Source organism: Enhydra lutris, unplaced genomic scaffold (genome assembly GCF_002288905.1).
Source record: "Enhydra lutris kenyoni isolate GAN:26980312 unplaced genomic scaffold, ASM228890v2 scaffoldscaffold25, whole genome shotgun sequence".
NCBI classification, from domain to species: domain Eukaryota; kingdom Metazoa; phylum Chordata; class Mammalia; order Carnivora; family Mustelidae; genus Enhydra; species Enhydra lutris.
The window spans coordinates 607,260-633,038 of record NW_019154109.1 but is presented as its reverse complement, the minus strand read 5'-3'; the positions used below and the strand labels follow the sequence as shown (position 1 = coordinate 633,038).

Genomic DNA, 25,779 nt, shown 5'->3' with positions numbered 1-25,779 from the left:
TCCAAACCACATTTTGTTGTGAGGGGGAACCATCCTGTCTCAGGAGTGATGATAACACAGAACCTCCTTCAGCACGAATGACAGTGGGACAGACTTCTTGCCTCTCGTACCTCACTGTTGCCCTTCCATACCCATTCTTTCTGTGAGTGAGAAATAAACTTCTGTTAGGCCACTGAGATTTCAGGATTTATCTGTTACAGCAGCTAGTGTTATTTTAACTAATATACCCAATGATAAAGCTGTCTAATTCCAATATCCTAAGTAGATTTGGGGAAATCTTAAAAAAAAAAAAAAAAAAAGACTGGAGGCACCTGGGTGGCTCAGTCAGTTAAGCATCCAACTCATGATTTTGGGTCACGATCGCAGGGTCATGAGATTGAGCCCAATCAGGGTCCATGCTGGGTGTGGAGCCTGCTTAAGATGCTTAAGATGCTTAAGATTTGGGCGCCTGGGTGGCTCAGTGGGTTAAAGCCTCTGCTTTCGGCTCAGGTCATGATCCCAGCGTCCTGGGATCGAGGCCTGCATCGGGCTCTCTGCTCAGCAGGGAGCCTGTTTCCCCCTCTCTCTCTCTGCCTGCCTCTCTGCCTACTTGTGGTATCTCTCTCTGTCAAATAAATAAATAAAGTCTTTAAAAAAAATCTTAAAAAAAAAAAGATGCTTAAGATTCTTCATCTCCCCTTGTCCCTCCCACCTCCCCACACACTCTCCCTCTCCAAAGAGAAGGAGAAGATGGTTCAAGAGAAGATTCTGGCTCAAGAAAAGATGCCAACTCTTTATCTGGCCATTTGATTCAGAATATAGGAATAAAGATGTCATGATTCTAGAATGATAGATTACTTAGTTGTTTCATAATATTAATGATTTTCTTCATTCTTAGTATTTTTCCATGGAAAAAAGAGGAGAGGGAAGAGAATGTTATCATCGTGTGTTATGAAACAAAAGGAGAAGGGGAGGAAAGAAAGAACCCCATACAGCAAAATCAGCCATCAGATAAACATATTCCAGTCATGGGGTCACCAAAGTCCAAGGGAGATGTAGGTCAGGAACTTCCCCACCCTTCCTCCTCTCTAGGCATTCAAGATTTCACCCCAAGCTTTGGTTTCTGACAATAAACACGGAGTTGCATTTGTCCTGTCTCCTACTTACCAAGCTTCGGCCTCTGTGACACATGCTGACCCTGAAATGTGTGCATCTTTCTTTTCTCAGTATTATTCTCACCTTAGTATCTCTGTGCAAGGCTCCCCACTACTCCTCTTTACCTTAGGAGTGGAAAGAATAGCAGATTATGAAACCTATGATGTGTGAGCAAGTAGAAAAGAAAGCGATAGTTGCTAGGATCCAGTCAAGATTCACTGTTTGGGTCCCACCCTCAAAGCTCTGGAAGCCACTTGTCAGGACTGAGTTTAAGGGGACACCTGCGTCAGGAAGAGTCTGTCAATGGGGGTGCAGAGTCGGATTTTAGAGGACTCTCAGAGTCATGCCTGGAGACAAAGTGCCTTGATTCTGAAGGCAGAGGCAAGAGCTGAACCAGTAGCACAGTCAGTGGGCCAGATTGCTCACGGTAGAGAAATTCAACTTCACTCAAGAAAATTAACTGAAGGGGCGCCTGGGTGGCTCAGTGAGTTAAAGCCTCTGCCTTCAGCTCAGGTCATGATCTCAGGGTCCTGAGATCAAGTCCCATATTGGGATCTCTGCTCAGCAGGGAGCGGGCTTCCCCCTCTTTCTCTGCCTGCCTCTCTGCCTACTTGTGATCTCTCTCTGTCAAATAAATAAAAATAAAAAAATCTTAAAAAAAAAAAAAAGAAAATTAACTGAAGTATTTGCGCAGTGCCTGTCTTAAGTGAAGAGGTCTTTCTAATCTAAACGAGCTACTTGTTTTGTACAATCGCTGCACTGGCAGATTCGGATATCGGGTAGATTTGGTGTGTCTTGATTTCATGGAGGCATCTGAGATAGTCTCATGTGATCGATCTGTGGATAAGATGTAACTGTCTATTATTTCTGGCTAGGAGGAGGAGGAGGACCTTGACTGGAATCTACGGTGCTATGACCTCGACCCACCACATTTAATGTTCTATCAACCTGGACAAAGGTATTGAAGCTAAGTTTATCGGAAGCTAGATTAATTGCTCCAAACATCTAAGAGTAAAGCAGACAGAAATAAGCATGAGTCATACATTTAATTTCTAAAAACTTCAGTGTACAACACAGAATGAGAATGAGGTAACTTGATAATTATTAAAGTCAAAAGGACTCAGAATTTTAGCTGGGCCCTGGGTATTAGTTTCCTAGAATTGCTGTAAAAAACCACCCTAAACTGGGGGGCTTAAAACAGTGGAAATATATTCCCTCATGGTTCAGAGGCTAGAAATCCAAAATCAAGATGTCAATAATACCACGCTCATTCCAAAGACTTTAAGGGAAGCATCTGCTTGGCTTCTTCTACGAGTTCCTGGTTGTCGTCAGCCATCTTTGCTGTTTGTTGGTCTGTGGCAGTGTGGCTATAATTCTGCCTCTGCCTTCACACGGTCATCTTCCCTGCGTGTCTGTGTCCTTGTATCCAAATTTCCTTTTTGTTAGAAGGACCCCTGTCACTGGATTAGGGCCTACCCTACTCCAGTAGAATCTTACCTTAATGAGATTACATTTCCAAAGACTCTGTTTTCAAATAGGATCACATTTGCAGATACTGGAGAGTTAGGACTCGAACATACCTTTTTGAGAGACAATTCAACATGCAGCACCCAGTATGGCCAGCGGTGTGGCACGGCTGCTGCTCGAGCTTCCGCATGATGTTGGTGAGGCTGTATCATGATGAGTGATCCTGGGCAAGGCGTGTGAGTTGTACTAACTTGCCTGGGGGGCCCTTCTAGAGGATCCTCAGCAGCACCAGGCTCCCCTAGCTCTCCTTGGCTTCCATGCACCACACTCTGTTTTCCCTTTTATTTTTCTGGCAGTTTCTCCTTATTCTCCATGGCGGAGATCTCTTCCTCAACTCACCCATTAAATGACTGAATTCCTCCATGTTTCAAACCTTCTCTTCTCCATATTTTTTTTTATGAGTGAGTTGGTGTCCTTTCTCATGACGTTAGTTACCATTTATATAACGATGAGTCCAGAATCTGCTGGAGGCATCTCCTGAAATCCAATTAGCCATCCCCACTTAGGTAGCTCCGAGTGCCACAGCTGGAGACGTCCAATGCTGGGCTCTTCATCTCCCTCCTTTGCTAACATCCGGGGCCCATCCAGGGTCCAGTCTCAGCCCATAGCCTCACCGTCTGCCCACTTGTCTAATATCTTTGATTTATCCCTTGCCTCACTCTCCCTGTCCAGGCAACCATCGCATCTAATGGACACTACATGTGAACTACTACACAAATATGTCTATATAATTTTCTTTTTATTTCCACTGCTGCTTCCCTTGTGCTAGTCACTGTCTGATTTTTATTTAATTTAATTTATTTTTTTGTTTTATTTTATTTTATTTTATCTTATTTTATGTTGGCCTAGACCACTCCTACAGATTCTGAATTGGTCTTCCAGTCTCTGGTCTTATCCTCCACTAGCACACAACAGCCAGAATGCAAATACAATTATGCTATTTCCCTGCTTAAAACCCTTCAAAGAAGAGGGTAAGGGTATGGGGTGGCTGGGTGATGGACATTGGGGTGGGTATGGGTTGTGGTGAGTCCTGTGTGTTGTGTAAGTCTGATGACTTACAGACCTGTACCCCTGAAACAAAAAATACATTGCTTGTTAATAAAAAAAGAAAAGAAGAGAAGAGAAAAGAAAAGGAAAGAAACCCTTTGATGGATTCCCACCCTCTTTAGGATATGAGTCAACCTCCCTAACATGGCCTGATAGAAACTGAGTGGCCTGACCTCTGTTTACTTCTCATGCCACATTCTCTCTATTCCCTCTTCTTACTCTCATACCCTTTCCCCTCTCCTCCACATTTTTATGCCTGCTGTTCCCTCAGTCCAGCACACTGTTCCTTTCTCTCTTTGCCTATTTTATGGCTATTCATATTTTAGGTCTCAGTTTAAATGTTCTTTTCTTCTAGGGAGGCCTCTCCTGACCCAGTGTGCTTGCTCCCATCGTTACCAATTTACCACATTGCACAACTCCAAGGGGTGACATTTGTAGCATATGGAGTGTGAAGAATGCCCCTGAAATTGCACAATGCAGTGAACAGGAACCTTTTGTTCCTCACTGTCATGGGGTTAGTTGTCTCCTTTATGGGGCTGCAAGCCCCAGATATGATTCTCTGCTGTACACCTGGCACACAATAGGAACACAATCAATATTGAGTTAATAAGTGAAATTTAAGAGAGAAATGACTCTCTAAATGAGCGCATATAAAGAAAAAAGTGCAGGAATAGAAAAGATTCTGGAAACCATACATCTTATTTTAGTTTTAAAAAGATTTTATTTACTTATTCGTCTGAGAGAGAAGAGAGAGAGAGAGAGCAGCAGCAGCAGGGGGAGCAGCCCACAGAGGGAGAAGCAGGCTCCCTGCTGAGCAAAGAGCTCTATGTGGGGCTTAATCCCCAGACCCCGGGGTCATGAGCTGAAGTGAAGGCAGGCGCTTAACTAACTGAGCCACCCAGGCATCCCTGGAAACCATACATTTTAAATGATAATTTAAGTAACTGAAGGTAGCTGGCTTGAAGAAATTAAGACTTAGAATAGATATAATAGCTGCTTTCAATATTTGAAGGGCTATCTATATGAAATTGGAATATATTTTTTCTATCCCAGAAAGTATAACCAAAACAACTGAAGGCAAGTTAGAACAAAGCAAATTTGAGCCTGATAAGAAAAGCAGAAGAAGTTTCCAATCATGTGAGCTGTTCCAGAAATGAAACGGGTGGCACACCGTGTAATGAGTTCTGTTTCACTGCAAATATTGAAGTGTAAGTATCACTGTTCTTATCCATCTGCTAAATGATTGTGAATGGGAGGTGGGTAAGAGAGCCTTTGAGTGCTGAACTCAAAATGTCTGTGATTTTATAACTATAAGGAAAGTTCTCTTTGTAGTTGAACTCAAGCATTTATATAATGCTTTCTCTTGACACTGGACACTATGAGGGATAAAGGACAGCAAGACTCCTTCCTGCACTCAGAGGTGCAGTCAGATCTGAGAGACAATGTCAAGCTCATAGGAAATGATTAGAAAGTAGAACCTTCCAGAATATCATTCGTTGTCTAAATGTGTGGGCCAGTGGTTTCGTCATTGAGTGGAGATAACCGTGTCTCTGGTCTCCCACCATGGTGGAAAGGCTCATAGGAGAGGACGCATTTGAAAAGGGAAGTAGAAGATGCAAAGGAAAGTCTACCTCAGGAGAAGGGTGTGAGAAGGTAGAGCCTTGTGAGGAAGGCAGATGTGGCCCGGATGCATAAGCAAGTGTTCCTCACACATTTCACTCAGTGCATCCGCACGCATGCGGCTCTACAGAGCTCTGGTTTCCTTAGATGAAACCAATGAGGAAGGTAGCACGGGGGCTGGCCTGAGAATTGGTCGAAACTCAGGAGTCATGTCCTGTGGTGAAAGGATATGAACTCCTTGACTATCCCGAGCTCCCTCAAATATTTGGGGTTCAATGGATGAGTCAGACATGACTCAGCCACTTGAAAGAAGGAAGGGAGTAGGGGAAACCCCAGGATTAAAGTTGTTTGACTGTTTATGGCCAAGGGCTCAGGCATATTTTTGTACATACTTTCGGCTGCAAGTAACCTGAAACCCAAAGTACAGTGACTTAGTCAAAAGGAAAATTATTATCTTATATATTGGAAATTCTAAAATAGTTCTCACCTCGGATCAGTTAACTCATGGGTTTGACAAAGTTATCAAGGACTCTCTTCTTTCTATTATTCTGCTTATTATTTTCCATTTGTTGATTTATCCTGAGGCTGAGTCCCCCGTTATCTCAAGAAGGCTTCAGGAATGCCAGGATTCAAATGTGGAGGACATCCAGAGGCAGAAAAAATGCCCAGTCTCCTTGGTTTTAAGAATAAGAAGAGTATTTCCGGGTAGCCCATCAGCCAACCTCTTGTTAATCTCATTGGCGCAGTTACAACTCAAACCCATTCCTAAGTCAGTTGCTAGATGGGGAAATGGAATTACCTTGGTAGGGGCCAGGCTCCCCTGAGGGGCATGGATGTGAGATATCTGAAGAAAATCAGGATTCTTTCTCATGAGAGAAGGGCAGAATGGCAGCCAAAAGTGGCTGCAACATGTCCCTCCTGGGGAGGATCCTAAATTCCTTAGGTATGATAGAGATGGGGGAGAGAGGACCTGGCTCATCCCACCTGACTTGCCCGAGCTGGGGTCTTGTCAGGACATGTTGCCTGTGCTAGGGTACCTGTGGTTGGTTCATCAGTGGGGCCTGAGAGTCTCACTGAAACAGTAAGTTGTGGGTTCAACCAAATGGTCTTTAACACAACTCATAGTCCTCATTATGGGCCTGGACTTGTGCTGGGCCAGTAGCATGGTATCTCCTGTAATCCTCATCTCAAATCTGCAACTCAAGGACTGTTATCTCTGCTTTTTTAGGAGGAATTGAAATTTAGTCACTTAGACAAGGTCAACAGTAATTGGTAGAGTGGGGATTTGAAATCAGGTAGGTCTAAGGCTATTGTTTCTACCAGTGGTATCTCACCACCTCTTTCTTCCAGCGTAGAGTTTCCATGAGTCTGGGAATAAGGACTGGGAGTATAATTTAAACCTGTGTTTCTCAAACTATCTTTGGTGAAGGACCAGATTTAAAACAAACAAACAAACAAAAAGGAATTCCAGGGGCACCTGAGTGGTTCGGTCAGTTAAGCGTCTGCCTTTAGCTTAGGTCATGATCCCAGGGTCCTAGGATGGAGCCCCACATCGTGCTCCATGCCCAGTGGGAAGCCTGCTCCTCCCTCTCCTATTCCCCCTGCTTGTGTTCCCTCTCTAGCTGTGTCTCTCTCTCTCTGTCAAATAAATAAACAAAATCTTAAAAAAAAAAAAAAGAATTCCAATCCATTGTGGATTCACATTTTCATAAAATATAATAAAAATAATTACTAGGAAAATAAATGGAAAAAAAGGTAAAAATATACAGAATACAAGCCCTTTGTATGAAAACTGTTTTCAGTCATTCGATCTAACAAAAAAAATGCTCTATCAGATTGCTATAAAGTGTTTTAAACTTCTTTTTGTGCTGCTTTTGCCCCAGATTTGGAACAGTTTGTGGACCAGCACTGATCTTTAGGTCACACCTAGTGGCACTGATTTAGGATTTTCCTCCCCCATCCTTCTCCCTAGACGGCAACTTAGGATACTTATGCTCGGATGCCTCAGCTGAGAGGAAGGTGAAAGAATTACTCATTATAATTATTAAGGCAGCTCAATTATAATTTCACAGAAAAAAGTTAGGTGGCACTGCTGTTTCCCTGGGGACCTCTACTGTCACCAATAGATGTCTGTTATACTTGGTGTAACACTTTCTCAATGGTGATTTCTGTCCTCCTGCTTAGTAACAAAGAGATTGAGGACAACAGTAATGCAGTGGTCACCCCTTATCTACAGGGGTTACTTTCTGAGACTCCCAGTGAGTGCCTGAAACTGTGGGTAGTACCGAGCCCTAGATACACTATGTTTTTTTCATATATATCTAGATATCTAGATAGATATACCTGGGCCAGATATATCTATATATATAGATATATATGAAAAAGTGTATTTTTTAAAAGACTAATATTTTTCATTTGAGAGAGAGAGGGCCTGAGCAGGGGGAGCAGCAGAGAGAGGTAGAGAATCCTCAAGCAGACTCCCAGCTGAGTGTGGAGCCCCATGTGGGGCTCAATCTCAGGACCCTGAGACCATTACTTGAAGTGAAATCAAAAGTTGGACCCTTAACCGACTGAGCCACCCAGGCACCCTGAGAAAATGTAATTTATAAATTGCATTTAGTAATTTATACTTACAGTAAAAGATAAACAACAATAACTAATAATAAAATGAAACATGACAATATGCTGTGATAAAAGTTATATGAATGTGGTCTCTCTCAAAATATCTTATTGGACTGTTCTTGTGATGAGGCGAGATGATGAAATGCCGACATGATGAGGTGAAGTGAGGGGAACGACATGGGCCTTGTGGTGGGGGCTCAGCAGCTACTGACCTGACAATATGTCAGGAGGAGGATCATCGGCTCTGGCACCACGGTTGGCCATTTGTAACTGAAACCGCGGAAAGCACAACAGCGGATTAGTGGGATATGCGGAGTAGAAGACACTCAGGGGATAAAGAACCTGCATATCATAGGAAATATCTGTTTGGAAATTTGCTGGAGGTTACCATTTGGGTGTGTCATCAGATGATGATTCATCTTGGCAAAAATCATAAACTTGATTTGAGTGACTCTAGGGTTGCGTGTGGTTAATGCTTGGATATTTGTTGTTTTCCTGACGTAAAAATGACTTCAATCTTTTTAAGATCTATTTACAACTATATAGATCCTTTTATTTACTATGAAATTCCAAGCAGTCCATATTAGGGAACCTTCCAAGAAATTTAGATCTGTACTCCTCTAAGATTTAGGAAATTTAAAATGATAATTTGTTAAGTGTATGAAATTTCAAGAACTTGTCATATCTGGGAATTAGAATCTACGAGAAGCTCTGGGATGCTCAAACATCTACCTCTCCCTTTGATACACAAATTATTTGAGCACCTACCTCATAGTCTTTTTTACACTGCCTTCCACTGGCCTTCCTTCTACTGCTACAAGCCTGATGGTCTTCATTGCCCTCATGGGTGGCTTCTTGAAAATGTGGCTTTTCAATTCCATGATCTCCACATTGCTGATGACTTTCCCTCTGCCTTTACTCAGCCGTTGGCTCCAATGGTTATAGCCTGGAATTCATCATCCCTCAAAACTGCTCACCTCCAAAATCTCTTCACTCAGTCTTTTCCCTGTCTGGTCCCCACCCCCTCTCCTTCTGATTCAGCTCTTACCACCACAACTGGTCCTTGACTAAATCGGAACCTCCAGTCTGTTGGCTTATCAACACTATCCCTTTTCATTGAGCTCTTTTCTGCCCTTCCATCATTATTCAAGGTTGAATCCTGGTTCCATCTTTCCAGTTGTGCTCCTATTTATACTCTCAACTTCCTCTCCCCCTTTTTCTTTTGTTATATTCATGGGTCAAAACCAATTCAGCCTACTACGTGTTCACTCCAGGCTGCCAGGGGAACCCTGGGAAAAAGGGTGCAATAATTCATGATTATCTACCTCAACTGGGCTCAACACTGCCTGGAAGTCTGCAATGTTTCTTTAGAGTCATTTTCTTTCCACATATCTGCAAGTATCATTTCAAATCTTTGCTTCTCTCCTCAAACCTTCTTTCATTCTTTCTTTCTTATTCACTCTTTTCAGAGAAAATAGAAACCATCTGATGAAACGACCTCAACTTCCTGCCAACAAATCTTCAAACCAACTTGCTTTTGTACCCACTGTCCCTACTTCCTTCCTGTTATTATTCAATGAAGGTGTTCCTCCTCATCTCAAAGGTCATCCTCTCCTCTACCTGCATCCTACCCCCTACCTGCCTTCTGGAGAAACTGTCTTCATCAGTTCTATCTCATTCATCTATCTTCAACTTCTCTTTCTCCTCTGTTGGCCCAATGTCCTGTTATCCCCACTTGTCATCCACTTTTTCACTTCTCATTTACTGTGCAATCCCACCAATCTCCACTCCCCTGGCATTCCCCTGCACTCTTCTCTTGTTCCCCACTCACACTCTTCTTGATCAAGTCACCAGTGCCCCCACTTGTTATATCCCGTAGAAGCTTCTTTGTCTTGATCTTACTTGACCTCCCAATAGTTTGACTTAGTTGACTATTCCCTCTTTCCTGAAATGGTGGCTTTCCTTATTCTCAGGGATGCCAATCTCTCCTGGTATTTCTTTCTACCACTGAGGCCATCCTTTACAAGTTCTGTTGTCAGGTTCTCTTGCTCTGACTTATAAATATCTGGGTTCTCCAGAGCTTGGTTCTGGGCTCTTTTCTCATTCAACACTCTTATCCTTGGTGATTTTCTCCACTCCCACGATTTCGCTCATCATCTCTATAGCAAGGACACCCATGTATTTATCTTCAGACTACATCTCTATGTCCAGCTGACCATTCTAGAAAAACTCACTCCAAGTCTCGGAGGCACCTCCAACAGAGTGGGGCCAGTGTAGAATGTATCACCTTCCCTTCCAAACCTTCTTCTTCTCTACCCAGTTGTTCAGGGCAGATCAGAGGGCTTTTGGGCCATCAACTGCTGTCACCATGCTCATCTAAGTAGTTGCTGATATTTGAAAATTTACACTTCTCTCAATTCCCATTTATTACCACCTTAGTCCTTACTACAATTTCCTCTTATCTGAATTAAAACCAAATGGACCCTCTAGGGTCTCATTCAGAAGATGTGTATTTTCCTCTTAGTAGCCTTCAATTGTTTTTCTTTGCCCTTAAAGTCTAAACTTTTCACCTCTGCCCATTTCTTCCAGTCCATGTTAAACCTCTGTCCCTCATGTATAATATGTCTCACTTGCTGTGTGTTATCTTTTATGTCCTTAAACAGTTTAACTCCCTTCCTACTTCAGATATTCAGGATAGGAGAGGAGATGGAGAAGCCAGAGGGTCCTGAAGAGGGCCAGGAGTCCAGCTATGTTGAGTACCAGCATAGATCTACTCTTGATTCAGAGACATTCCCTCCCCTCAGGCTTTGCCGTTCTAAGAGGTCTTTAAATATGTGGCTCTTTCTGCCTAAGGTTCTTATAATCTCCCTCTTCATTTGGCCAACTCCCACTCATCCTTCAAACCTGGCTGAATGTCACCTTTTTTTTTTTTTAAGATTTTATTTATTTATTTGATAGAGATTGCAAGTAGGCAGAGAGGCAGGCAGAGAGAGAGAGGGAAGCAGGCTCCCCGCTGAGCAGAGAGCCTGATGCGGGGCTCAATACCAGGACCCTGGGATCATGACCTGAGCTGAAGGCAGAGGCTTTAACCCACTGAGCCACCCATGGGCCCCTGAATGTCACCTTCTTGTGGAAGGCCCCCCACCCCCACCCGAGTCCAGGTTAGTTGCTGTTCCATTAAAACTTCCCACTTCTCATTTAGTAATTTCACAATTATAATAATATTGTGTAGTTAACTTTTTTTGCCTCTATGGATTTAGCTGTTAAACCCATGACGGCAGGTGTTATGTCTGCTTTACTCACTGTTTCCTCCCCAGCACCCAACATAGTACCTAGATCATAATAGGTTCTGAATGAATAAATGTGCATCTCATAAAAACTCTGATTTGAGGCAGAGGCCAGGGAGAAGCCAATTTCCTTCTGTTTGGATTTGAGTCTCCTCTTTTTTTTTTTTTATTTTTTTTTTATTTTTATTTAAAGATTTTTATTTATTTATTTGACAGAGAGAGATCACAAGCAGGCAGAGAGGCAGGCAGAGAGAGAGGAGGAAGCAGGCTCCCCGCTGAGCAGAGAGCCCGATGCGGGGCTCGATCCCAGGACTCCGAGATCATGACCTGAGCCGAAGGCAGCGGCTTAACCCACTGAGCCACCCAGGCGCCCCGAGTCTCCTCTTTATCAGATATGAATATAGAGATTATTCTGAGAGGACACATGACTAGTTATTTATGCTGCATACTAGTCTTAGTTTCTAATTTGGCTCTGGTAGAGGTATGATAGGTTTCTGCTGGGACATCTGCTCCCTCTAAATAATCCAGAAAGACTTCAAATAGGCATGAGATTCTGGGTTGCATATTGGATGAACTCTAGGGTTTGTTATACAACAACTTCTTGACTTTGGGAAAAAAAATGTATTTTTTTCTTGAATAATGCTAAGGGAAGAAGCAATATGTTAGACTGTCTCACTTTTTAGGCTGCTAACAGGTAAGTAGCAATGATAGATAATGAGCATGTATGAATAAAATCCAGTGTTGTAATCAATAAAAACTTCCTACATAGTTAACGTAATATTTACTTAATGGTATGTGTAACTATACTGCTCTGGGTGATACTTAGGCACCTCTGTTAAGCCTCTGCTCAGTGAACTAATGTAACTCTCATGGCTATAATGCATATTTATATAATTCATAAATATATATATTATGTCATCAAGCCATGTATTTTCTTCAGGCACTCGAAGAATGTCATATCCTTTCTGTCCTTCCCAAGTAGGGATGGCCCATTTTCTCTTTCTATCCAGAAATGATGGGTCCAGAGGCAGAAAATAGGATAAGGAAAGGTCCAGTTTTAGTGATGGGCACACAAAGTGTGTCCAGCTGTTTTTTATGGTATTAGCACTGATCTTACCATCTGGTCTCATGTGAGCATTTTCCAAATGTCCAAGGGAAGAGCCACTTTTACTAAGCCTTTCCTCTGTGCTTTACATGTATCCATGTCTTTATTTCTTATGAAAACAACACCTTGAAGGAACGATTATTCTCTCCATGTTACAGAGGACACTGAGGTAGGTGTTGTCTGTAGGTCACACAACTTGGAGCCGAGGTGCAACCCTGCTGGGATAGGGGGGCTGTTGAAGTTCCCAACAACTGGGAATCTGTCTGGAAAATTACCAGTGCAGACTCTGTGGATAGAATGTGTCCCAGAAGAGGGCTCAAGTGGGAATAGGCCTGGCTGACTGGAGGAATCAGATGCTGGAATTAGGAAGTATGGGCTCAAAGGGCACTTCGAGGTCATCTCATTTAGTGGTTTTGAAGCTTTTGACCACAAAGGACTGCAGCTATTAATTTTCCCTAGAGACTCTCTATTTTAAAATATTTCATCTGGTTAAAAAAAATCAAGAAATAACTCCATTTTCTGTTTTTATTAGTCAAAGATATAATAGATGACTCCAAACAGAGCTTCTGGTCAGCATGAGGCGACCTGTCTTTCCATACAAAGTGGCTATCACTCCAGTCGAGTGCCTAGAAGTGCCTTTTAGTGAGCCTGCGCGGACTTAGGAAAGGTGGGGATGGCAAATGTACAATTTCATTAGGCTTGTTCAAGTTTTGGAAATTGTTCAAAGACAGCCTCTCCACGAGGAGTGCTTTCAGAATGTGCATGCATCTTGTGGTCCCAGTTGAAAACCATGGATCCAGACAGAATGCTTTGCTTTATTCTCGAGGAAACTAAGGCTCAGACAGGGTAAGTAAAATTTCCAAAGTCACCAAGTGAGTTAGTGTATAAAAGGAGGAGCAAATAGTGGCACAATGCATGTCACCTGGACCCACTAACCACTCCAAGGCGAGTTGACTGGTTCATTCTGCAGCGACTTCTGCAACTTACAAAAGTTCAAAGATCATTCTGCCGTTTTAAATTCTGAGCGTTTGTTCTTATGATCCAGCTCCTATTTCCTTGGATGTTATGCCTGCTTCTCCCTAAATCACCCCAGGCCCATAGTGGTCCTCACGTTCCACAATCAAATCCACCCGATAAGCGTTTTGAGTGGGCAAGCTGTTGAGTGCGTAGCTTCTGCTCTCAAGCCAATTCTCTTTTGTCTTTCTTTACATCTCTGATATCATCCCCTTCCTTCCAGATGGTGTCTTCCTGAACCTTTTGATCTGTCTGATCTCTGTCAGTGGCTGGGTAGGGTGACCACATTATCATCACAGACTTGGGGAGCTTCTCTCACGGGTCCCACCCTCCTCACCTCAGCAGCTGGGACCACAAACAGAGATTCTCATTCTTCACTGCTATCCAAACTCTGGCGCGAGGAAAAGAGGGACATGGGAGATGAGATGGTTGATCTTATTACAGAATAAAGGCTTGTTGCCAAAAATCAGCCAGTCAGTGAGTCAATCAGTCAGTCAATTCCATCTAAGCCTCGTCTCTATATTTCCAATCCAAAACACATAGGTACCTTCATACCTGACATTCTATTTGACCCTTATATCAAGTCTGGCCTATTAGTCAGCTCAGGCTGCCATAACAAAATACCATAAATTGCATGGCTTAAAAAAAGAAATTTAGGGGAGCCTGGGTGGCTCAGTGGGTTTAAAGCCTCTGCCTTTGGCTCAGGTCATGATCCCAGGGTCCTGGGATCGAGCCCCACATCCGGCTCTCTGCTCAACAGGGAATCTGCTTCCCTTCCTCTCTCTCTGCCTGACTCTCTGGCCTACTTGTAGACTCTGTCTATCAAATGAATAAATAAAATCTTAAAAAAAATTATTTCTCATAGTTCTGGAGGCTGGAAGTCCAAGATTTAAGGTGCCAACATGGTAGGTTTCATCCTGAGGCCTCTTCTCTTGGCTTGTAACAACTGCCATCTTTCTGCATGTGTTCAATAAGATCTTTTTATTGTGCACATGTGGAAAAAGAGAGAGCGTGCTCTTTGGTGTCTCTTCTTATAAAGGCACTAATCCTATCATGATGGCCCCACACTCATGACTTCATCAAACCCGAATTTCCTCCCAAAGACCCCATCTCCAAATATCATCACAGTAAGGGTTAGGGCTTCAACATATGAATTTTGAGGGAACACAAACATTCAGTAGATAACACCCGGGAAAAAAGTTTCTGCTAGTTTTCCAGATGAGAAACTGAGGCTCATAGAGCTAAATATATTAGACTGAGTCCACAGGGGAGAGGACTGGAAGAGGGTAGTGTCCATCATGATGGCCTCTCCATGCACCCTGATGCTTACCCGACTCATTTCCTTACCCCCATCCACCCAGGAGCCTGATGTGCCATTCAAGCACAATTGAGCTATTTTTTTCTAAATTCTTTGAATTTAGAAAATGTCCACAAATTTTTTTTTTTTGAAACATGTCCACAAATTCTTTGAGACCCCTCCCTTCAAAAGGTGAACTCTAATTTATCTCCCCTTCAATATGGGCTATACTCACCAACTCACTTCTAACAAACAGAATGTGCCAGAAGTGTGGTGTGAGATTTCTGAGATTAGGTCTAAAAGACACTGTGACTTCCTCCTTGCTGTCTCTCATATCACTGGCTCTGGGGAAGACAGCCACTGTGTAGTGAAGATACTCAAGAAGTCCTAGAGAAAGGCCCATGTAGCAAGGAACAAAGACCACCTGCCAACAACCATGTAAACGTGCCATCTAGGATGGGATTTGTTCAACCACAAACAGGCGTCAGATGACTTGGCTGTCATCAACCTCCTCAGAGATCCTGAATCAGAACCGCTAGTTCTCTCTCTCAGATTCCCAACCAACAAGAAAAGACAAATATGTGTGTTGTTTTAAGCTCAGTCTCCAGCTTCTAAATTTTAAAGACATCAATAGGTGTCTTTACAAATACAAAGGGAAAGACATTTTATACTTTTCTCAGTTCTCCATTCTCCGTACAACCCCTGTGGCCAGGCCATACCAACATGTCTGAGCACCTGTTTCCTCTCACAGGAGATCACAATAATAATCCCACATGGCATGCCTGATACGCACATAACCAGCCCTGACTGGCTCAAACTAAGTGCTTGAGTAATTGCGACTGTTGTCAACATCTCACCAGCTGTGTGGCTTCTCTAGGTGAGTTGCTGTGTCTTGGTTTCAGATGCCCACTTCCCTCACATGAGGTGCCAACCTCAACCTTAAGTTGGTGCACCTTGCCCACCAGAGAGCCCTAACTGCCTAAACCTCACGGCTTCTCCAGTTCAGTGTAGACAGAGAGCCCTGGTGTAGAGAGCCTCTCTCCTCTCTCTTGGTTTTCTGTTAGCCTCCATTCTTAACCTTAACCTTTCATCTCAGAATTTCAGCTTTGATGCTTCCCACTTCCTTCCTATGGTTACTTTAACTGAAGTGAGTCAGGTCTTACTGAAAAACACCACAGCCAGTTAGCCTCTATCCTCCCCTGGACCAGGGCTGCCTGGTCAGACTGTGAGGGTGATCAGTGTTTACTCAGACTATTGTTTCCCTCTCTCTTCTCCAAGTCACGGGGTTTTGAGTAGGGCTTCCCCCGCCACCATGCCCCTCCCAACAGACCGCAATCAGAAGCCAATCTCACATTCTTCGGTGGCTGAAGGAGGGAACAGAAGGGATACCAGTGCCTGGAATCCTTGGGTAGTCTATCAAGTGGGCTGATCTGCTTATATTCTACTCTTTTGGGTGGGCCTCTAATCTCAACTCAAGGAGGATTTGGTAGGTTTTGCAGACCAGTAACAACCAAATGTATGTGTGGGGGCCATCTCTTAGTGCCAGGAGTCATGTTAGCTCTTTATCTGAATTTTCACGACAACCCAGATAGATTAGTATTCACCCAGACCTTTGGGGTTTGAAGAAACAAAACCAAGCAATACAGAACAAAACAAGCAAACAAACAACACCCCACCCCCCGCCACAAGAAAACAAAGACAAAAAACACTTAAAAAGTCATCTGCCTATCTTTCTAATTTTGGTATCTTTAGAATCTTGTCCTTAGTCTTGAAAATCAGCATTCTCTTTAAGATCTTAAGGATAATTTCTTAAAGGACAGAGTTTGTAGGAAGATCATGGCAGTTTTTGCTATTGGCTTTTGAAGGGAAAATAGTTTTTTCTCCTGATCAGATTTGGAACTTACTTCTTCTTTGGGAGAGGGTAGCTGGCTTGTTTTCTCTGGAATGCAGAATTCTTTTATCTACTCCCTCCTATCTTGAAAATATTGAGGGAATTACTTTATTTTATTTTTTTATTTTATTAAAGATTTTATTTATTTGTTAGAGAGAGAGAGAGAGAGAGAGAGAGAACACGAGCAGGGGGAGGGGCAGAGGAAGAAGCAGGTTCTGTGCTGAGCAAAGAGCCCGATGTGGGACTCGATCCCCAGACCCTGGCATCATGACCCGAGCTGAAAGCAGATACTTAACTGACTGAGCCACCCAGGCATCCCTGAGGGAGTAATTTTTAGTCAAACAGAAGTCAACTGACACCATAATATGATTTTAATGATTCTTTATTTATTAAAAATTAAAATCTGCTATGAAAACAGACAAACAATGTAACATTCCCAGAGGAATTGAATTGCTTCTAGTTAACACTGAGTTCTATTAGAACCAACTTTAGGTTGTTATAAATAACAAGCAGGCCACAGCTTTCAAGAGTGAATGGTTGGGGAATGAGGTCAAGGGAATTCCTCTGAGCCACTGGAATATTAATTATCAAAGGGCCTCCCTAGTTTCTCTTCTTAAGAGGGTAAGAGTCTTTATAACACTCTAGGAGCCCCAGGCCCAGGGACAAGAGAAATTATAGGAAGGTCAGGGAAATAGCTATCCAGTATGGTCAGCTTGAAATGGAAGCGTCAGTAGTCTCCCCAAGAAATATATTTTTCCTTATATAACTTATAGTTTCCCTTAAAATACTCAAATGCCACAGGGTATCACCCTATGAAAACAGCTTACACACAGGTAAAAAAAAAAAATAAATATTGAAAAAGATTACAATATTGGGCTTCTTTCTAAATAGTTCACAGAGAAGCTCAGTAAATAAATATAATGGGAGTTGAGGTATCAGAGGTAATAAATATTTTAAGAGAGAGGTACGACAGGGTTCTCCAAGGAGTTGTTCAGCTCTCCTACATCCCGGATGGGATTTTCAGATCTCCAACTTATGTGCTAGAGTTGAGAAGAGTCCTCATCCTGGATGTTTTCAGATCTTCATCCTCATTGTCATGTAGGTTTCTATGTAGTTGATGAAGATGTCAAACTCACTCATGGCTTTGTAGACACCTCTCTCTTGGAGCTGTGTAGAAAGATAAGAAATGTTTCGTGAAAGCCCCATCTGTGTGAGCAAATGGGTCCCTGGCTTGGATGGGTATGTCTCTGGGGCCCAGGTGCCACATTTGCTCTCTTGGGTCAGGAGGTGAAGGACAGACCCTAGGATGCTGAGGGTATGCCCGGGGCCTTGGGAAAGGCTACACATGGGTCTAAAGCCTGGCTGGCAAGTAACAAGAGGAAGAGTCTACAAAATGAGGCCTTAACAATTTTAAAAGTCATGCACTCACATGACTCTTATTCAGAATCTGGAGAGAAGACATTAGAGGAACCGCTTCGAAAGCAAGTTGGTAAGAGGAGAAAAGGGACCCCTTTTATGTTTATGTCCTCTCACCAATGGATTGAATAGGCCCTGCCCTGCTCCTTTGGCCTACAGTCAGGGGGCTTATGTCCCCCGAGACTGGAACCCTCCCACAAAGAGGACAGAGACCACATGGCTTCTGGGAAGTGGGTTAAGGAGTTCACGGACAGCTGAAGTGCGAAACCCCATGTGATCTGAGAGTTGACATTCTGAGGCACCTTGGCAGGTGTGAATGGCAGCTGGAAAGGGAGTACGGACCGACTCGAGATTAACGAGAATTTCCTACTCAGAGCTTTGGGGAGTTCCAGCTGAACCCCTGGGTGTGTTTGTGTGTGCACATTCACGTGTCGGCTTCCTGCACGTGTGGCTTTAGTCTAGATTCCCAACAAGCTACTTTCTGTTTCCTTTGTCACTCTCCCCAGCATCTAGCTCACTGCGTTCACAGGCCGGCTGACTGGCTCAACCCACAGGCCTGAAAAGGCGGGGAACAGTCATTTAGAAACCCCCAAAGACACTTCACAGAAAACAAATGTAATCAAGGCAGCAACTCCTCACTGGCTGAGGAGGTCACACCATCTGTTGGGTTCCCACACCCCCTTCAAGAGAAGGACGGGGCCTGCTTAGCCCCTGCCAGGTTGGGGAGCGGGTAGAGGTCACGGTCCCCAAGCCCCTTCTGCCGCCGTCCACGTACCTTACTGAAGGCGCTTTTCACCTGCTCCACCGCCTTGCTCTTATTCTCACAGGGCAGAAATCGATGCTGTGGAGGGAAAGAGAAAGTGTTAATGCCACTGGCTCCCAGCTCCAGTGTCCACAGCACTTGGGGGATGAGCCGGTAGCATGAAGAAGCGGCCAGACTCATCTTGGATACCTTTGGGAGAACGGAGCTCCACCTCCCCCTGGCCCACTAGACGGAGGAGAAACAGCCCTGGGGAATGAAAAGTGCTTCTCCAGGAGCCACTCAGAGACTTTGCAAAGCTTGCATGAAAACCCAGGAGCTGGAGCTTGGCGCTTCCTCTCTGGACGCCACAGTGCTGACACATGCTGAGCCAGCCGTTCTGTCCTTCCCTGCCTCCCTGTCCTGTCCCTCATCTTCAGTTCCAGCCACAGGGACCATTTCTAAGTCCCCGAGGAGTAGAGACGCAGTCTCAGCCATGTACACTGAAACCTTTGCCGAGTCCCATCCTACAGATAGAGAACAACTGACTGACTCCCCGATCCTCAGCGACAAAACAGAGGAAACGCGTGGCGAGGGGCTCATTTCAGTTGGAGAACATTTTTATCCTGGGGAATTATTTAGAGACACTAGCTTGGGGGTGAGTAGCTCCCTGGAGCCCTTCCAAAGTGCTTGGGGAAGTCCTGTCAGTCCGTTGGGCCCCACGTCAGAGCTCTGTTTTCAAAAGGTAGAGGATTAAGAGGTAAGTGGGGTTTCTTCTCCGAGGGACCCTATCTCCTGGCCCGTTTTGCTGGGCCCCGGGGTCTAGGTCCAAAGGGATGAGGGAGCCCAGACGGAAGCTCTGGGCCCCTTTCATAAAGAGAGACGGGAGTAGTTAATAACCTACAAATGACTCACAAATAACAGGAAAGCTGTTCGCAAACATGTAAATGCCAGCAGCCTCCCCCACTCCTTGCTCAGAGAGAAATGAGCACGAGATGGAACTCGAGCGCCTTCCCGAGAGTGTTCCTGCCAGTCTGTCTGTCTGTCTGGGTGTGAGTGGGGTTTCAGGAAGGGCGCCCCAGAGCTGCCCGCACTCACACAGCGCCGCAGCCTCAGCCGCAGGGTCTTCAGCTTTTCCCCCAGTGAGTTCACGTGCTCCTTGACTTCTGGGTCGTGGTTCTCAGCCTGGGGCATCACCTCCTCCAAGTAAAACTGGATCATCTCCGACAGGGCTTGGCAACCCAGGTAACCCTAAGGGCAGGGGCAGGAGGGGGAGGGGCGGTGACTGGGAGGAAGAGCTGCTGCCCTAGCTTGAGAGGACAGCTTTGTCCCCAGGGACCTTTCTTAACCAGCCACCTCCCCCTCCCCCACCCCAGGACAGCCCTTTGGCTATGTGCTGAGTTAAGATCTTTCCACTTCTCCTTTTCAAAGCAAAGGAAGCAGACCCTGGTCCTAGCGGCCACTCTTCTCTGAGTCACGCTGCATCCTCTCCTCCCACACACCCCCTTGGGCTCTCACCTTAAAGTCCTCCAGCAAGGACCCAGTCAACAATATGCTGTCCAGCTTGTCCTTCATTTGCTGCAAGAAGAACAAAAGGAGAATGAACCTGACGTTTGAGGAAATGTCTTTCTGATGCCCTCTTATTTATAAAGCTTCTGACTTTTAATCAGAACAGCCTGGCCCCAAAATAGAAAGGAGATTTGCAAAACAGGACATTCAGTAGTGCTGGAACCCTCAGTTCAATCAGGTCCTTTTCCTCAGGATCAAGTGATTTTTAAAAAATTCTGCAAGGCTTTGAAGCCATGGCAGAAGCTTGACCTGGTCCTGGTTTCCTTTTTGCAGACATGAATCGGGTTCGAAGGGTCCACCCATGCCCACCCACTCTTCAGGGGTCCTTGCTTTTCTTTCTCCCCCACCCCTGCATGGCACCTTCCCCAGCCAGCAGGCTTCCAGGATCCAGAAGCCTGCTCAGCTGAAGCCACTTATGTTTCCCTGCAACAGGGCATGGGAACACATCTTCATCTTCAGTCAGACCCTTTGGGATTTCTCCCAGCCTACTGAGCTCTGGTGGAGTCTTCATTAAAAGTTGCTAAGCATGGGGCGCCTGGGTGGCTCAGTGGGTTAAAGCCTCTGCCTTTGGCTCAGGTCATGATCTCAGGGTCCTGGGATCGAGCCCCGCATCGGGCTCCCAGCTCCATGGGGAGTCTGCTTCCTCCTCTCTCTCTCTCTGCCTGCTTCTCTGCCTACTTGTGATCTGTCTGTCAAATAAATAAATAAAATCTTTAAAAAAAAAAAAGTTGCTAAGCATAGGATTCCTAGTGCAGTGACCTGTAAGGTGGCTTTTTCTGCACCTTTGCTGCATCCCTGGGCTTAGATGAACTCACTGAGCCTCTGGCTTGACCTGGGACTCTTAAAGAATTTTTGTTTGAGGGAAATGGATGCTAGGGATAGAGGCGAACAAGAAGGAGGAGGGTTCTTAGAGCTCTAGCACCATGCCTAGTAGAGGCAATTCCAGCAAGGAAGGACAGGAAGGCATCATACTCACAAAGAAAGTCTTCACCCTGCCGAAGGCTGCTCGGAGCTCTCGAAGCATGTGGGGCAGGCTGGCTGGGAAGTGGGTGCAGTTGTCCTCAGACAGGGCACTCTGGTGGCGGCTGGCTCCTACCCCGGCCAGCAGGACCAGGCAACACAGCAGCGCTGGGCTGGGCATGATGAAGCTCTGCCTTCTGAGAGCCGGTCTTGTGGTTTGGTGTTGCAAGAGCAAGTCCCTGGTGTGTAGACCTTCACCTACTGGTCCCCCTTTTATATTGTGGGTGCAGTGAGGCCTCCCCATTCATAAAAAGCCACAGAGTCACAGATTTCCTGGCAAACGTTTTCTTCTGATTAAAGCCCCTCCCTTCCCCTAGATCTCTCCAACTTTGCATTCGTTGAACTTCTAAAAGTTGTTAATTTTTTGCATTGTAAGCAAAAGGGATTGTTGAACAATGAACTTTTGCATTACAGCTATTTTAGGATGAGCTACCTCTCTCTCTGTTTTAAAATAACTTTCCAGCTTTTCTTAAAAAAAAAAAAAAGTTGGTTTCCTGGGTGAACAGCTGTTCTGTGCACAGGGACCCACAGTTGTGGGTTCCATTCGCGTGTTCCTAGGTCACAGTGACGTGGACAAATTGGCCATTCCAGAATGCACTGGAGTTGAGAAATAATCAGATCCCCTCCCCAACCTGGGTTTCCCTTGTTGAATTGTGGAGAGCCTCAGAGCCTTCCGCAAATAAGAACCCGGGGTGGGCTATTTAGCCCAGAGATCCCTCCGGCTCTTTCATCTTATGTTCCAAGATGTCCTCGTGCAGAGGCCGGCTTCTTGCAGGACAAGCAAGGACACAAGACGTGCTCCAGGCTCCTTCTCCAGCCCTGAGATCGCTTCAACTCTCGCAGCTATGTCTTTACCTCCTCAGCTGTCCCAGTACTTGGGGGAGGTTAGCAAGAGTAATCCACACGTTTGATAGCTCGGCACCTGCCAGCCCCTGGGACCCTTATCACCTCCATTTTATAGCGAGTAAACTTTACGTCACCTGCCCAGCTGCCCACCTGACTCTCAGACTTTGCACCCAGGCCTACCTGACATCACAGTCATGCTCCTTACTCCGTCTTCTCCACGCTGTCCCAAGTGTGTGGAACGATAAGGTTGGATTGAAGAGTCTTTATGATTTCTTTTAGTTGTGAACTTCTGTGGTTGGACACTTGTGCTTGAAAGATGGGGTATGAAGGAAATAGAAATAACAAGGAAATTAAGGCAGGATTCCATGAAGGCTGGACAGAAGGCTCCTTTCTTTTCTCTTACCTGTCCCTTCCTTCCTTCCGAAGAAGTCTTAGCCAATAGTCTTGGACTTGAACACGTGGACGTGTGTGTGTGTGTGTGTGTGTGTGTGTGTGTTTGAATGTGAGCGGGTCCGGGAGCCAGAGAGTGAGGAAGGTTGCTGTACTTCCAATAAGGAAAGGACAGGGGGAGTGAAATCACCTTTTCAGATATCTGGAAAGTCCCTGGGGGTCCCTTGATGTGCCTTGATCTTCTCCTTCCATAGGGTCTTTTCCTACCTCCCCAGGGAAGACAGTAACTAGGAAAAGCAGTACCTGGTCTCTGTCCTGGCTCTGTCAGTCTTTAAACCCAGGGAAAGTCACTTGACCTCCCTGTGTCTATAGTTTATCTGTCCCAAGAGGGCAACAGTCCTGCCCTCCTGCCTGCCAGGGGCCTTTGGGCTTCACCTGGGAGGGGCTTGAGGAAGTAACAAGTGGACCCAGATATAGGATTATCTCTAGTGTTTCTGTTATTTCGTTGTCCTCCTGTATCAGCACTGGGACAGCTTAGATGGCCCTATGTCCTAAGCCTGCCCCATTGGAGAAGGTCATTGTGCCAGTGCAAATGGGGCAGACATACTGGGGCCAGGCCAGTCTGGAATGAGTCTGGGGGGGGGGCAAGAAATGACAGGGCACAGCCCCAACCTGTGGGTGTACCTTGTGGGTCAGGATCGGGGGGCTGTGGCCTCCCCTTCCAATACTTTGGGGAGTGTCATGCAAAAACCTAAGGATCATGAAGGAAGAAAAGAACCTTTTAGAAACAAGAGCGGAGCTAAGGCAGAAATATTTGCTCTTGCTGATTTACCCTGGGCTTAGAAGGACTGGATTTTGCTGCCAGGAAGCAGAGAAAAGAGCTGAAGTTTCCATCCCTTCTACCCTTCTCTTTCCCCCTTGTCTCCTGGGTTTCCTGGGCTGTGCTTGCTTTAGCTCCTAAAGCTGATCGCCTATCTGAGTTGGGTGTTCTGGGTGCAGACTCCACATGAAAGAGTCAGGCCAGAGGCATCAAACCCCAGGCAAGGTTCTGAGGTCCTTCTCCCTGACCAGGCAGCACAGACCCCTCCTGTCTTTCTCTGCCATCATGCCCTGTACTTGCCTCCACTACCAAACCCACAATCTGACATTGTTGTCATTTATGTACACACCTTGCCTCCCCCTGTCAGCTGTGAGCCCCCTGAAGTAGGATGTTATTTTATTATCCTTTGTGTACCTGGTGCCAAGCACAGGGTTTGGTCCATGGAAGAAGGTGCCAGCTATCCAGCTTTCTCTTTTCATGCTGGGATGGGCATAGCAGAGTACATGATGAGCGTGTACCAGGGCTGGAGGACGTAACCTGAAGGAGGCTGGTCTGGTCTGGGCACAGGCACTCAGAAGGATAGGGAAGCAACCTAGGAAGGCAGACCAGCGTCTTTCACACTTTCTTCTTATAATTTGAGATCTATGCATAAACGCACAAATACTCGTACACATATACACGTGTGCAAGATGGCAGGGTGAAGGGAGGTGGGCAAAAGCCACTTCTTTCTTTAATCCATAAGCCATTAGGTAGGGTTAGGTATGGACTCTGACTTCTGTGTTTTGGAACATGTAGGCAATTACCTCAAGCCATTTGTTAAATAACTGATCTTTCCCCCACTGATTTAAAATCACTGTCCTCTCTCATTTCAAAATTTCAGAATCTAGGGGCACCTGGGTGGCTCAGTGGGTTAAAGCCTCTGCCTTCGGCTCGGGTCATGATCCCAGGGTCCTGCGATCGAGCCCTACATTGGGCTCTCTGCTCAGCGGGGAGCCTGCTTCCTCCTCTCTCTCTGCCTGCCTCTCTGTCTACTTGTGATCTCTCTCTGTCAAATAAATAAATAAAATCTTTAAAAAAAATTTCAGAATCTAAAAGATCAAGGATAATCATAGCAAAATTTCTGATGTAACTCCTTAAGTAACAAATCGAGACACCAGTATCTTTCCTATCAACATATAGGATTGACATCAAGCTGATAGAAGAAAACAGGGATGACCATTTTGGGAAAAGTTAAGAGCATCTGCTATTATATTGACAAAACAAGAATAAGAAAAATAGGCATCGTTCTATTTCTCAAGTTCATTTGAAAAGTCATTATGATCCATTGGGAAAAGTCTCAAACTCATAGTCACATCTGAGACATAAATGTCAATAGTCTGCACATTATAGGAAGTTTGAGTTTGGGTTTTTGTACAAGGGAAGAGCCCTTGTAGGGGAGGAAGTGAGAGAGTGGGTATCCATGGACGATCGAGTGTCAGTCTGGGTGCCATTTTGTTCTGCGGCAGATTTCAAGAGGACTCAAATGCCACTGATCACTGTGAGCTCCATGAAGGCAAATGGCCTGAGTCCAATTTTCCCTCAAGTTCAGATGCATAGCAGGGCCTAAGAAATTATCATTAAATTCAACCTAAATGACTTATTCCAGTAAGGACTCTCTGGGGAATCAGAGGAATGTTGTGGGAGAGGAAATACCTCCTCCTTTCCACCCCTGCTGCAGAATATTCCCAAATTTCTATATTCAGCTGCAAATAAAAAAAATCTGATTAATTATACCTTAAAAAAGAAAAGGATTGTATTTTTTGCTTTCACTTAACATGAAGTCAGAGACAGGCAGCCCGAGGCTCATGTCAAGCACAGCACTCATGTCATCTAGAACCTGCTTTTTCTTGCCTCCCTGTTTTCTTCTCCATTGTTGCAAGATGCCAGAGAGAAGGGACTCGGGCAAAGTCCAAAGACATGTCAATCCAGGAGATCCTAACAATCTTTCCAGAAAGCTCCCCTCAGTGAGTTTTGCTACTTTAGCTGCAGAGGGGTCCAGGCAGATAAACACTGCCAGTTGTGTATGTGTGTGTGTGTGTGTGTGTGTGTGTGTGTGTGTGTGAGAGAGAGAGAGAGAGAGAGAGACAGTGTGTGTGTGCTGTGTAAATACATTTTGAGGGTCCCATCTAAGGGCATAAGAACTCATAAGGAATCTTCCAACTACCCTCATGCTCAGCAAAATGGCAGTCTTCCTGGTGTCATTGCTCTGCACCTTGCCAAAATCCACGGTTCAGACCCAAGAGGGAGGAACAGTCCTGTGGGGCTCCACTGGAACTGCAAATGGAAGGCTAAGAAATGGGGGCTTGCTGCACTCAGGGTTCAGCTACCTTGCCTGGCAACAAGGGCCTCTCATGAAGGAGCAGGTAGGTCAGTGATACAGGTAGAAAAGGTGGAAT

General features: G+C 45.0%; 1 protein-coding gene across 1 annotated transcript; it reads right to left on the bottom strand.

Annotated features, from left to right (window-relative positions):
- Positions 1-17,435: 17,435 nt before the first annotated feature.
- On the bottom strand, positions 17,436-21,424 carry LOC111151100 (interleukin 10). Its single transcript, XM_022508875.1, has 5 exons — positions 21,245-21,424; positions 20,218-20,277; positions 19,798-19,950; positions 18,736-18,801; positions 17,436-17,711 (listed from the first exon to the last, which is right to left on the bottom strand). The coding sequence occupies exons 1-5, from the start codon at positions 21,407-21,409 to the stop codon at positions 17,619-17,621; spliced, it is 537 nt and encodes a 178-aa protein (XP_022364583.1). The 5' UTR covers positions 21,410-21,424; the 3' UTR covers positions 17,436-17,618.
- Between the last annotated feature and the right edge of the window lie 4,355 nt (positions 21,425-25,779).